Here is a 15,496-nt window from a genome sequence, read left to right as displayed (position 1 = left end):
TTCAGTTAATTAACTACAGTTATTCTGGTACCTTTTTACAGGCAAATTCTGTGGATCCAGTGACAATGTCAATAAGCATTTTCTTGCAGTTTTTTGACATTGGCATAAATGCTGCTTTATGGTCTCAGGTAAAAAACCTTTGAAGATTTAAAATTTGCTAATATAACTTTTTCTGAAAGCTGTGAAAATCTCTGATTAATGGTCACAATGCCAAGTAGCATGAAACATTGAAATGTTTATGATTTCTCAAATGGTGTAATATCCCCTCTAATAATAAGATCTCATAAGTGATATTCCTATAATCATTTAATAAAAACATGATAATTGATTGATAAATTATATCTATTCTAATTAGACAACTATAGATAAACAAACAATACTAATATTAAATTAAACTCATAATGTATTGCTTGATTATAGTTTAACTAAATAAATAAATCGATTATCCAATTCTATTTTGATGATTAATATCAAATAGTTCATAAATAAAATACACAACATGGCACATCGATACATATCTGTGGGATGCATGCATCAAGCATCTCACCCGTTGAGCATATGCAAATTTAACATGTAAATAATGTTGGGAAAATGGGAGGAAGGAATAGGATGGAGAAAGATAGAACATTGACACCACAAATTAGAACATTGCGAGTTCCAAATATTGGATGGTTGACATGGATGAAAGACTGGCAGAAAAGTTAGAGGCCCTGCCACGTGGATGCTTAGAGAGTTATTGTGATTTGGTAATCAAACCATATATGAATTAAGGTGTTGACCAAGGTTAAAGGGAATACGTGCCCCTATCAAGGAAGGAAAATAAAGACACGATACAGGTCAATGAGAACTGACCATACAAGGATAAACGTTAGCAGATTAGAGGATTAAGGACATGTATTGGGTAAAAGTACAAGGTGGTATTGGGTGGCAGTCCCAAAGGTAAGTATAAATACATTGTTGATTTATATGTTAAAAGAATAGTATTGGGTAGTGGTCCCAAAGGTAAGTATATTTACATTGCTGATATGTAAAAAGAATAGTTTGAACCTTTGAATATATGGAACAAATATTAAATCAATATTAAATAGATATTAATCATTAAATAGTAAATAATAAGTTGACATTGTTTGTGAACAACTTATTAAAGAGGATATTACATTTAAGATATGAATTTTTTTTAAAGGAAGGCATGAATATTTATTTTGTGAATAACCTTTTCTTATATGTGAGGTAAATGTATAAATATGATGTACTAGGAAAATGATTTATTGTTAAGATCAAGAGAGTCCTTTTAGGGAGAGAGTGATCTTAATAACTTAAGATCAAGGGAATCCCATTAGGAAGAGAGTGATCTTAATATGTTTTTATGGTCGGAATATTCCGTAGATGTTAACATGTGCATAAGTGACAAGGGCCCTGGATAGAGAATGTCTCTTCTAGGAAGGACCTTAAAGGGAGCACTTCATAGAAGACAGAGAAGTAATCGAGAGCCTAATAGTCCTCAAGAGGGTTATTGATCCCAATGTGGAGACGTCTTTAAGGTTGGGGTTATTATAGAGGGTAGAAGTATAAATAATTTTATTATTGTTTAAATTGTAACATTTATTTTGCAGGTATTCCTTGTCCCAAACAAACCCTAGTAGTGGGGACATTACAGTGGTATTAGAGCATGATCTTGCCATCCTATAGGGAAAATACAATTATAAATATTTCAAACTATTGAATACATGTGACAAAGAAGCCTGGAAAAATTATTAGGCAAATGGTGAATATAAGTCATTTATTGTCAAGAGGGGAGAGGCAGAGTAAATCCACTCAAGATAGGTAGATCCCAAGATGGGTAAGGACATGGGTTCCAATACCTTGAGGAAAGATTCCAAGATAGGTGAGGACATGGGTTCCGAATACCTTGGGGAAAGAGTCCAACATGGTTAAGAACATGATTCCAAAAGCCTTGAGGAAAGAGTCTAAGATAGGTACAAACTTGCAGTCCTAATGCCTTGAGAGAGCCCACTCGTAGATGTAAGTTTTCTGCAAATTCTGAAGATATAACACTGATGTAGTATTATTACCTTGCTACAAATTGATCTACTATAATTTTGGGCTGAATGTTAATTGTTCTGGAAGTCTGCAATAAATTCTAGAAATTATATTTTATTTTTGCACTAAATAGCCAAGGAGTAGATTGCTAGAAAAGCAGACTTAAAATTGTATTGTGTGTCTTCTATCCACAATCTTGCTCCTCCTTATATATTACCCAACAGTCTTGTCTTTTCAAATAGACACAACCCCATCTAGGTCGGCCCTCCATGAAACAAATTACTCCTCCAAAAATCGGCGCCCTTGCTCTTTAACTAATAGTTAATACTTAGTTAACTACAATAGTCAATAGAAGTCATATAAATATGCCTAGCAAATCGCCGATCTGTTCTAAGGGAGATGTAATTATCATGAGACCATATATAAAGGAAATGACATGCATTTAGATCTATCTGATCTGAAAAAAGTAGAACATTAATATGTTCAAGTTATCAGGATTTAACAGTAGATAGGTATCTAGCACTCCGTGGCATTGAGATTTTCATCTTCTTAAGGAGGTAATGTATGAAACAAAAAGTACTTAAGCTCAATATCCTAACCTATTCAATCTATTTCATTAAATGAATCATCAAGGAAAATATATCAAAGCTATAAGGATCGATCATACTATGTTTTCATTCCATCATACATTCACCCTTCAATCATGAAGTCATCAATCAAATTATGCTTTGGATAAGTCACCAACCTAAACATTATGAAATCTATTTAATGACCCACCATATGTCATTATATATGATACAATCACCAAATCCTATAACGCCTCTTAATTGAATCACTCATATCATTTAATATATACACTTATCAATTTACCTCTCAACTCAGATTTATACTGTTGAAATCAAACTTGGAAATTGAAAGGGAGTTGATAAGAATTTAATGTTTAGTCAACAATCCAACATATCAAATGGAAATTGTAATTGCTCGAGGACAAACGATTTTTGGGAGGGTAGGACTATAATATCCCCTCTAATAATAAAATCTAATAAGTGATATCCCTATAAGCATTAAATAAAAAAATGATAATTGATTGATAAATTATATATTCTAATTAGACAACAATAGATAAATAAACAATATTAATATTAAATTAAACTAATAGTTCTTTGCTTGATTATAGCTCAACTAAATAAATAAATCAATTATCTAATTCTATTTAGATGATTAATATCAACTTATATTAATAAGTAAATAGTTCATAAATAAAGCAATACACAACATGACACGTCGATACATATTTGTGGGACCCATGTGTCAAGTGTCTCACCACTTGAGCATATGCGAATTTAACACATAAATAATGTTGGGCAAATGAGAGGAAGGAATAGGATGGAGAAAGACAGAACATTGACACCACAAATTAGAACATTGTGAGTTCCAAACATTGGATGGTTGACGTGGATGAAAGACCGACAAAAAAGTTAGGGACCTTGCCACATGGATGCTTAGAGAGTTATTTTGATGTGGTAGTCGAACCATATATGAATTACGGGGGCAGAGTGGGTCGAGCAAGGCTCAAGGGAACACGTGCCCCTATCAAAGAAGGAAAATAAAGACACGGTGCAGGTCAATGAGAACTGATCGTACAAGGATAAGCATTAGCAGATTAGAGGATTAAGGACATCTATTGGGTAAAAGTACAAGGTGGTATTGGGTATCGGTCCCAAATGTAAGTATAAATCAAAGTAATGAGAATCGGAATCAGATTGGAATCGGCAAGGTCGAATCGAATCACAAATTGGAATCGAATCGGCCACGAATTGTAATCGAATCGGCCACGAATTGTTAAATTAAAAAAACCCTTGAAATTTAGTGAGTAACTTATTTCATATACCCTTTATCGCTGATTCGATTCACCAATTCACAAAAAATCATTTGGCTTGAATCAAATCGCCAACTCGCGTGAATCATCGTGATTCTTGTTACTATCGTACCATAAATTATTAAATACATTGCTGATTTATATATGGAACAAATATTAAATAGATATTAATCATTATATAGTAAGGTAACATTGTTTTTGAATAACTTATTAAGGGGGATAGTACATTTAAGATATGAATGATTTATTAAGGAAGGTATGAAGGATTATTCATTAAGAAAGGCATGAATATTTATTTTGTGAATAACCTTTACTTATATGCAAAGTAAATGTATAAATATGATGTACTAGGAAAATGATTAATTGTTAAGATCAAGAGAGTCCCATTAGGAAGAGAGTGATCTTAATATGGTTTTATCGCCGGAATATTCCCTAGATGTTAACATATGCATATGTGACAAGGGCTGTGGATAGAGGATGTCTCTTCTAGGAAGGATGTTAAAGAGAGCACTTCATTGAAGACAAAGAAGTAACCGAGAACTTAAGAGTTCTCAAGAGGGTTATTGATCCTAATGTGGAGACGTATTTAAGGTTGGGGTTAGGATAGAGGGTAGATAGTATAGTTAGTTCTATTGTTGTTTAAATTCTAACATTTTATTTTGCAGCTATTTCTTGTCCCAAACTAACCCTAGTAGTGGGGACATTACAAATGGTATCAAGTTAAAAAATGCAGCTCTTAAAACCCTTTACAAATAGGAAAATGATAGACCCAAGGGCCAATAAAACATATTTAAAAATAATTTTGTAAAGCATTCTAGACAGAAATAAGTACATAAGATTGAAAATGTGTAAAGAAAACATTTGTTTGTCTAATCCCTCATAGAGTCTGAATGTTAATTCTCAGAGTTATCAATATAGATGAAGGTTATACTTGTAATACTACTATTGGAGTTCTTTAAGTGATTTCTGGTTAGTGCTTTGTAAAATCAGGAAAATGCTATGTACCTAGGGATATGATATTATAATGTATATAGGTGGATGGAGATGCTAACATGTGTCACACATCCCTTAATTAGTTATACTAGGCAATGTAAATGGGTTTTGTGCATTGCTGAGTGAATGGCAAGTCTTGCACAAGTGAAGAATTGTGCACAAAACATAGAGGTTGCTGCATTACAGGTTTCCTCATGAAGATCAGCATGCTAAAAGAAACTCTTCACATCCATCTAGTATGCTCACAATCCATGTGATGTAACTAGTGAAAGTTCTATACGAATAGAATTCTTAATTAAATGGTAAATCCTGCAAAAGTGAAGGATCTTGCACAAAACCTAGAGGTTGCTACATAGAGATATCCTCATGAAGATCGTCATGTAGAAAGACTCTCTTCACATCAATCTAGTATGCTAACCATCCATGTGGTGCAACTAGTGGAAGTTCAAGATGAAAAGAATCTATCTTGGCAATAAGAGAAAAGGTCTTAGAGTAATCAATGCCCTAACTAGTGAAAATCTTGTAGCCTAGAGACATGCTCTGTACTTGTCAATGGAATCATCGACTACATGTTTGGTTTGATAGACCCTCTTACAACAAACCGACTTTTTTCTCTTAGGAAGAGGTACAAGATCCCATGAATGATTGTTCACGAAAGAAGAATACTCCTTGTCCATAGCATTATCCCACATACCTGTCACACCTAAAAAGTTTTGAGGATCATCTAAAATAGCATATAAACCCAAACCCTAGTGAGTTTACTATTGATCCTAATAGAGTTGGGTTGTTTGGACTTAATGATAAAGAAACCTTGACAAGAAGGGTTTGCAAACTCAAAGCTTTGTTATCATATTGAAGCTGCTGAAATAATTTAATAGGTGTACTTTTCCTAAGATTGCATATGCACATCATATGACATACAAAAAGTAAAATTTCCTAAGATGACTTAACCACCCAGGTATGAATAGGACACATAAGTAAAGTACTCTAGTAGAAGACTCTTTGACACCAATAATGTGCAATACTAGGATATATCATCCATTGCTAGGATGTTCACACGTGCACTTCAACTCCACTAAATTGTCAAGAACTCATGAATGATTATTTACATGAACTCAATTAGGCTAGTGAGGATGATGATAAGTTTTTTGACTATGCAAGTTCATGCCCTTTTATGAAGTATATCGATGAGGATTACGCTGATAATATAAATTGGTTGTTTTTGTAAAGAATTACACCATCTTCGAGACTCTTAGTGCCATATCTAAACCAAATGTATCAATCAAAAAGGAAAAGAAAGGATGCAGATCTAATGTAGAGAAGTTTTCTATTGAATCTCGTGAAGCGTTTGACAATGGAACTCAATAGACAATAGATACCCTCCTCACCAGAAGCATCAGGAAGACACTAGGAAAAAAAAGCTAGATGAGCTACTTTTGATTGGTGTGTGTTACATCCCAATTTTTGACCTAGCTTGAAATATAGCCATTGAGGTTTGCATGAAATCAGTTGATAGTTTAATTTGATATAATTTGGCGAAATGGTAAGTTAGTTGGTCGTTAGGATTTCAAGGGAAGAGGACATGATAGTTGATTGTTAATCATGAATTCATGAAATTAAGATGAAAGGTTAACTATTATGATTATTTATGAATAAATAGTTTAATTACTGAGAAATTCCTTGCAGGAAGCATGTCGAAGGGGTGGAAGCATTGTCAGAAAAGAATTAGGCAGGGCATCACCATCACTAGGCATACGGGTAAAAGCCCTAGACAAAATACATCTACAGGACTTGCATGAGTTATTTAATAATTAAATTAAATTAATTGAGTTTAAATACAAATCGTATCTTAAAGGATTTTAATATATCTTTCATCATATTATTTTAATTAATATTTATAAACATGCATATAATATAAAAATGCTTTGGCACCATTAAAATTTAATAAAATGATGTTTATATGAACCTATAAGATTATAATAATGTTCATAATTTAATAACGTTTGGATTATAACTCTATTTTATTATTCCTCGCTTTAAGCCAAATAGCATTTGGTTGGAATCAATTTAATATTTGGTACTCGGAACTATTTTATAATGTTTTCCCTTTTTTATCGTTTCCTCTTCTCTTTTATGTTTTTAATCGATTTATTACTTGGGAATCTAAGTCGAATTTATGATTGGAATTCGTAAGGTTTATTGTAACGGATGGAAGCCATAGAGTTAGGTTCTTATTATTTATTAATTAAGTGATGTTGCTTATTAGATTTTAATAATTATAAACTTTTTAAAACTTTTTATCTTCCTTCTTTCATCTTTCCTTTAGCCGATTAAATAAAAAATCAAGCATGATCTTTTGTAACTGTTGGGTAGCCGTAAGGTTGGCTAAAGCTTATTTATGCATTCCTTGTCATGTATCAAGAACCATTGCTTTATCATTTACCTTCCATACGTGAATGATCCCTGCTTCCATTGAATAGAATACTGTGCCTTAGCGCCGAAGTCTGATAACTTTACATTTGTTTTTCATTACTACCAATCACCATTGCATATAGTGCATAGAAGCGAGCTAAAGCCAAATTATAGTGATAGTGTCACGTAAGAGACATTTTTCTTTCTTTTCATTTATTTTCCTTTGTTATGCTGAGTCGGCCATACATATGTTCAACATAAAATTTGATGTTTCCAATAAGAAATGCAAGATTGTCATTTTCCCTTATCTGAAAGAGAACATGAACTGTATGAGGGTCAAACATATCACATACTGATCACCTTTGAATTGTTAATGTTACAGAACATTAGTTGAAGCTGACTGCAGACTTATTTCCAGTTTTAAAATATCTTTCAAGAATAAATCGACTGCCTTAGTATTGTTTTAGATAAAGAAATTCATCATTATAATAATTGATCAAGTATATCTTAGCAAGTCTTCTTGAATGATTTCTTTTCTTGATAAAGAGGTTTTACAATATGGAATAATATTCATATTTGAAACGAGTAACAAATCAGAGTACCAAGGAATTCACAGGCTGAAGAGCCTATATATTGTAAAGAGGTTCAAGAAAGTTAACTGTTCAGGCACCAAGGAGTCACCGGCCTGACGGCCTGATTATGGTGAGGAGGTGTAGATGAACCTGTAAAAGAAAATACAAGAATGATACCAGCAAAACTATATATATAAAATAATAAATTAATGCATTAGCTCATGCATGTTCCACTTAGGAAGAATGTTGTCAAATTGTTGAGATCTTTAAAGAGGAAATCTGTAATAATCAAATCAGTATCAGTTATGTTATTTTAATATTTATCATTTAATATGAATTAATTGATAGCTCATGCACAATCCTGCTATTGTGATCTCCTGTTGCCAAGTCGTATGGTGAGTTAACTACCAGTAAGCCCAGTGGATGGTAAGATGACCCTTGTCAATTCAGGGTAGGGAGGACCTTTCTCGTTAGAGATTGTGTGGGGATATAGTGTGGTCCGAGGTTAGGTGGTAAATCCCCTGACAATGTTTCACCTCTCTAAAGATGTCGGATATGCGTCAGACAGAGATAAGCCATGCATTCAATTGTTTACAGGAAACAGGTATTATCATTTTTGTTTATGAGAAGGTAAGATTAAATTGAAGTATTTCATTGTTATCATCATTTCACTTTCATATAAATGAATATTGAATATAAGTATTTATCTAATCTCGAGAAATTGTCATAGATAAGCAATTGGGAGGAAAAGAAATTTGAAGCCCTAATTGATTGTGTGATAGCTGGAACCTTAAATGATACAGTGGTATTGGAAGCCCTAACTGAATCCATGGTATCGAAAACCCTAATTGAATTCGTGATTGCGGAAGCCCTAAGTGGTAAAGCGGTATCAAAAGCCCTAAATGAACTGATGGTAATTGATGCCCTAATTGGTAAAATATGTGATGCCCTAATTTAAATTATAGTGGTATTAAGTTGTAATCATCAAATGATTTTGAGATAGTAGTTTTTAGATGATAGTCAACTTGTGAAATTGTTATAGTGTATTTGTGGACTAATCTGGGTGGTTGCAGAAGCATCCTTTGTTGATTTTGAGTCTCATTTTTTTCGAGGTATGTGATTTTCAATTTCAAAAGTAATTTTATTTAACAGTATTTCAAGTATTTAGTTAAGTAATTTTGTTTAATTGATTTTAACAGTAAAATCTTCTTCACATGAACATGAATGATGTAACTGCCTTTCTATGAAACAAATAAGTAACTGTATTCCTTGAGTAAGTTGAATGATAAATTAGACCCTGGAAATCAGAATGTTACAGTGTGTGTATGTGTATAGTATACATGTGTTTGCTAGCCAAACGAAGAGCAATGCTGAACTCTCTTGTCCTCTAAAATGGGATTTGACCTCCAGTTCTACCAACTTGGACCCTCTAACCAACTGAATTAGCCTACAAGGGCCAATGATAGGCTAGATCGAATCACCAACCATGGTGAGCTAAAAAATCTAGGAGCTCTTCGCACTTCTTGGAGAAGTTTTCTATTTATGGAAATCGCCAATTTTCATAAGGTTGGACTTAATGAGAGTTTGAGAGTATTTTGGTACATACAAATAAAACAGTCTCCCCTTAGCAGCCATTTAGATTTGCATCTCTAAGGTTTATGTCAAGGACTATCCTCTCTACGTATGTGGTAATGTCTTCCTTAACCTATTCATGAGCCCTAAAATGAGTCTAGGAAGAAAAAGATGGGGTTTAAGTAATAACCCATGACATCTATTTGGTTGTTGGGTTGCTTGATCCATTTATGATCAACAGTTTGCTAAATGACTTAATGTTTTCTTTTGCTTTCGTCTAGAATAATGCAATATCACATCTTTACCTTATACATGGTCTTGTAGAGATAACCCATGGGCATTTTGTTCTCATGAACTAAATTTTCAACCTTCATCAAAAATTTTTGCCACTAAAAAAATTAAGTTGATTGAAAAACATTAAACAAATAAAAAGGTAAAAGAATAAAAAATTAATAAATTATAAGTTTATATGCTACCTTGAAGTATCTATTTGTGCTCTTGGTAAAAGCATTATCATGTTCCATTTTATATCTGCTTGAGAGAAGGTAGTCCCTAATCACACAAGCTCCTTTGGTGTGCCCTCTTATTAAGCAAAAACAACTAAGTATGCTTGATGAATATGTGATTTTTCTAGTATTTCCAATCACGCTTGTGACCTATTCAGTCTTCCCAATGTCCTCAATGTTGATTTGTGGCGACTGATTAGGAAAGTAGTGGATCAGGATAGTACTATACCATTTCCCAAGGTTGACTCGTCAAGTATGTTTAGGGTTGACTTGTTAAGCCCACTTAAGTGATGTAATATTGGGTTAGGGTTAGGGTTTTTCCTAATGTAAATATATAGCTTATTGCAGCAGTATTAAGGTGTAAGGGAGATTGAAGATTGTAACAGGTTGAAGTTATTGGATAATAATGTTGGACTTGTTGTTTGGTGGAGGTAGCCTAGGGATTGGGTGAACCGCGTTAAATCTGTGTCTTCTGTTCATTTATGTGTGCTCTACTCCTTTGTGATATTGGTTATATTTGCATCTAACTGATATTCTCTATTTATCTATTCCTAACACTCAAACTTTATCTGCATGCAATGGGAAGCACAAATAATGCAATAAATAGTGAGATGAGTCCCTTGAAGAAGTTTCCTTGCATCCTTGACTTTGTGCAAGGCATCTATTGAGTTCGATGACACCAATGTGCCGTTGGAGGCCTTTATAAGTTAACAAGAGTCATGTTCCCACCATCTTTGTATCCATAATAAAACATACTGTAGTCTTGTCTCTGCTATGTTCTCTTTTGTTCTATTAACTGTGCATTTTTTTATGGCTTCCTCAAATAATGATCCTCTATAATCATGTGGAATCGGTATCTTAAGCCTCACATTGACAATTCTGACATGGTCAATATATTTATCACTGCAACCTTGTATGAGCTACACATGCTATTAAATTTGCATCATTCTAGTTTGAAAAATTTACAGCCACCATTGTCACCTACTAGTGCTTTTCTAAGCTCCATGCAATTCATTCAAGTGAAATTGGTGCACCTAGAACATTGTAAGGAATGAAAATGTTAGGTAGGTAATCAGTATGGTTTGAATTCCGATTCAGTATGAGTGGAGGAAATTGAGTCTGCTGGCCAATGTAATAGTCTCTTGATAAACCAGGGGTGGTCATGAAATTCATCACTGATGCAACTACTTTCCTCCTACTTTTCCTTGTCACTAGAAAGTACATAATTTACTTGTTACACTTCTTCCTCCACTTGGCCACACAACTTGACATTTTGGCCAGCAATTCAAGGAAGATGGTATTTGAAGTGACGATCACCTCTTTTCATATTAAACCTGCAATAACGGCAAGTCACAGTGCCCTTGGTTGCACCAAGTAAGCCATGCTTCCATGCAAGGTTCTTTTTGCCTTGCCATGTACGCTGTAAAACATCTAAATTCTAGACATTGAAAAATAAAGAAAGAGAGAAGCAGGTTTTGAAATAGCAAAAATGAAAATAAAAATTGAAAATCAAAGCAAATACCTGTCAAATTGCACTACAACAATCAATAAATCCTAGCAGTGGCTTCTCAATTCATCCACTAAGATACAAATTACTGAAGTCAAAACCAAAGAAAATCAGGGTTTTAATTCAGAGATTTTCATGTTTCTGCAGCAACCATGTTTCCGTCTGAAGTACCGTAGTTTCTCGATGAGAAGTGATTTGGCATGTGGAACAAATGCTTTCAACATTCACTGTTAACATATTCCAGCCTATTTGATTCTTTCTATGTGATCTTTAAACAAAAGCGTGATGAGATTAGCTCTTGATGAGCTATTTTATGCTCATAAAGTTTCTGTTCAACTTGATCTTTATACAAAATTCAAATTGTTATAATGCTTGGTTACAACAGATTTGCTAATTACTAGGGCAATATAACGGTTCAATAAAAAATTAGTAACAAAATTTGTCTTGATGAGGTTAAGATAATGGCCTGTAATGCACAAGTTGTTTTTCTGTTTGAAAATGAGAGATTTCCTGTTTCCAACAAACATTGCTTGTTCATATAAAATTTTCAGTATCTCAGACAATTATTTCTTCATGTTTTTTTTTTTGGGTTCCAAAATAAGTTTAATGGCTTTAAGAGTAATTCCGATTAATTATAAATTATGATGATAACAACTTAAAGCGAGAATGAATTTCATGAAAATGAGAGTGATTCAAGATGTGGTTTCTAATACAATCGATTTGCAATCTAAGATCAAATTTTCAATATTTTTAGAATAAAACTGATTTTTCTTTTAGATATTTAGAACAAAGTATCTTCTTCCAATAGTTTACACTCGGTAGTCACTGTTTCCAACACTAGTTCATTTTATACTTTTTCTTTTTTCAATTCTCCACCTGAATTCATAGGTCATTTTACTTGCGTGTCAAAGTGAAAAAAAGGTTGGTCTGTGAAATGGAAAATAAATTGGCTATTCTTGATTTAGAAGTGAATTCAAAAGGAGTCTAAGGTAATCTTTATCTTCCGTCTTCAATTATGGATGCTTGAATATAAAGTTTTACAATTTTCCAAGTACTGTCATCTCTTCAACTTTTCCAAATCGTGTATTTAAAATACTTTTGATTTGAATTAACTTAGTACTATGGAATTGATGGTCCTTACATCTAACATTTTCTTTGGTGCAGTATATCTCGCTGTTATTTATAGGAATGCTAATTGTAATTTCAGTCAGAGGCTTCTTATCCAACCTAATGAAGGTGACATTTTCAGGCCTCTCGTCACTTTTTAAACACAATTCTCATGGCATGTTAGGATTATATTGTCATATGGTTAACAGTGAAGTTTTTTCCCCCCGCAGTTCTTCTTTGCAGTCTCCAGTGGAAGAAGCGGATCGTCTACAAATGTAGTTTTATTCTTGTCTGAAATCATGGGGATGTATTTTGTTTCATCGATATTGCTAATTAGAAAGAGCCTTGCCACCGAGTACAGGTAAACAATATTTTCGTGCCTATTTACATATTTTTCAACATGAGCCAATTCTTTACCATGTGATCGGTTTTTAACACTTCTAACTTACACTTTGCAGATTGATAATTACAGATGCGCTAGGAGGAGATATACAATTTAATTTTTACCACCGTTGGTTTGATGCAATATTTGTAGCAAGTTCTTTTCTTTCTTTGCTGCTGCTCACTGTTCACTATACTTCTCGTCAAGCTGATAAGCATCCCATTGATTAAGCGTCAATATGTAAATAATGTAATTAAATATTCAGTCTTCTATCTCATTTTGCCAAAATAGTTCTATGATTCAAGATTACTTAATCTTCTGTCCATTTTCTTGTTGATATCAATTACTTCAAAAATTAACTACCAACATTCAATTATACTACCATTCGCCAAGGATTTTCAACCACAATTTTATCTGGAAGGTCTCCTAGTTGACTTCCTCAACCAATTATATCTGGAAGGTCTCCTAGTTGACTTTCTAAACTGTTTTTTTATTGAGACATGAGTATATTATACACCGATATGAATGCACAAATTATTACCTTATTCTTCTGATTTTTGTGTCAAAGTTGAGTCCCTTATCATTTTTGTATTGACTTTTAACACTCTTTGGAGGTACTGTAAACACACTTTGTTGGACAATGCCTTCTAATTAATGAAGAATGCTGGTGTTCGTATTTGTCAATGAAAAACTCATATTGGGGAAGAAATTGATCATATAGTGTTAATTGCTGATTTATTTCATTTATAGTAGGCAATACTTGCAGAGAAAACATATGATTTATTGCTACTACAAATTTTTCTAGTATTTAAAATTTTCTCGTTAATTTGAAGCATTGTAATGTTCCTTGTTTTTTAAAAGCTAGAATAACTGATTGTATTAAATATAGCTGATTATAAAAATATGATTTTTTTTCAATCAGTATGACAAGTTGAATTATTGGAATCATTAAATACTCATACCTTGTCTATCACTCACACTGTAACATACAAGAATATCAAAGAGTTGATAGAGCAATAGTCATTGTAATAATTATAGAAAATACACTATTATAATATTCTCAACAAGAAAATATCCATTAGAATTGTTGTAGCTTTACTCTATTAATTTGATTCAAACACGAATGATCATGGTTTCAATATCTTCTCTAATAATATAATTCAATATAAAATCACAATGGTCTAATATTCCTAATTAAAATAGTTAAGTAATTGAATAAAATAAAATGGCTAAACGATTATGAGTAATTCAATAATGCATTAGTTAAGTAGTCAACTATATAGTTATAGTTAAAACAATATTATCAACCTAGTATAAATAAGCAAATAGTTGATATAAGTTATTAATAAATATTAAAAACTAATCTTTAATCAATTAAATAAAGGAATCAAATTAATAATAATAATCTATTATTATTAATTCACCAAACATCAAATCATTACATAAACTAAAATATGAATAGTACTCCATACATGTGACTTGAGTAACAACTATTTTGTGAACCTATGAAACATCGCCTTGTTGATTGGGGTGATATATAAGTGAAGGGCTCACCCATAAAATGTTGCCTTGTTGATTGGGATGATATACAAGTGAAGAGCTCACCCATGAAACGTCCCCTTGTTGATTGGGGTGATATATAAGTGAAGAACTTGATATTAATTGGCCTCACGATCGATGGACGAGCAAAAGGACAAAACAAGTTTATATAACCATTAATAAAATAAGCAGGTGGCCCTTAATTGACTCGATCTTTAACCAAGTTTTATAAACCATGAACAAAGGTGACAACTTAGTAACAGGCCCACAAACTTGTGTAATAGAAATGAGTATGAGCGCATTGATATCGGTCGTACTTTTATTCACCATTATCAACTATTGTCCTTGTCAATTACAAAGAACCAACATTTTTATATATATTTTGTGTAGTGATGTCAGCATTTGGAAAGATGAAAATTATAAATTAATCAATAACAATATAATATAATCTATAAATAATACTCTAATTCTTACAAATAGTATTGTCTTGATTTCCATTATTCTTACAAGAAATTATTAAATGAGATTATTTTCAATATTTTCCTTGTTTGATTCTTGACCGTAAGGACACAATGTTACCATTTTGAGCTTATGTTTTTGTCAATCTTTGATAATCGGGCTTATCTTTTATATCCTTAGCTCATAAGAATACTTTGTGTATTTTGGTTAAATTATGAGAATACTTATTGCTAGATTGTGCACGTTTAGGATTGAATGAAAAGAGCAAATATCAACTAGACAATCTAATGTGACCTAGCCTTGAAAAAATAACCATCGACTAGAGTACTAAGGGACATCATTAGTATGTGTAATGTCCCCTTTTTGGGATAGTCTTGATTGATGTCATTAAATCAATTGCACTATTGATGATAGTAATTTCGATTATCAATTGATGTTAGAATTAAATCCAATGTAATGGATTAGGTTAGCGTCTCATAAATCTTCATGAGATGGGCTTGGACCTATAAACTTTGAGGAGTCCATAGA

At 32.7% G+C, this 15,496-nt stretch overlaps 1 protein-coding gene across 4 annotated transcripts in view; it reads left to right on the top strand.

The window, feature by feature from the left end:
* Positions 1–13,524, top strand: part of LOC149573136 (GPCR-type G protein COLD1-like) — a 181,395-nt gene extending 167,871 nt beyond the window's left edge. For all 4 annotated transcript variants that reach the window (XM_089814319.1, XM_089814317.1, XM_089814316.1 and 1 more), the window contains 4 exons: positions 42–128; positions 12,646–12,717; positions 12,819–12,949; positions 13,047–13,524. In XM_089814319.1, the coding sequence (XP_089670445.1) occupies positions 42–128; positions 12,646–12,717; positions 12,819–12,949; positions 13,047–13,200 (444 nt within the window). In that variant the 3' untranslated portion in view covers positions 13,201–13,524. The remainder of the gene's footprint in view (positions 1–41; positions 129–12,645; positions 12,718–12,818; positions 12,950–13,046) is intronic.
* Positions 13,525–15,496: the final 1,972 nt, after the last annotated feature.

This window comes from Cupressus sempervirens, chromosome 2 (assembly GCF_028749045.1).
Source record: "Cupressus sempervirens isolate cs-2001-9-10 chromosome 2, ASM2874904v1, whole genome shotgun sequence".
NCBI lineage: Eukaryota > Viridiplantae > Streptophyta > Pinopsida > Cupressales > Cupressaceae > Cupressus > Cupressus sempervirens.
Note: the sequence above shows the minus strand (reverse complement) of the source record. Positions and strands in the feature narration are given on the sequence as shown.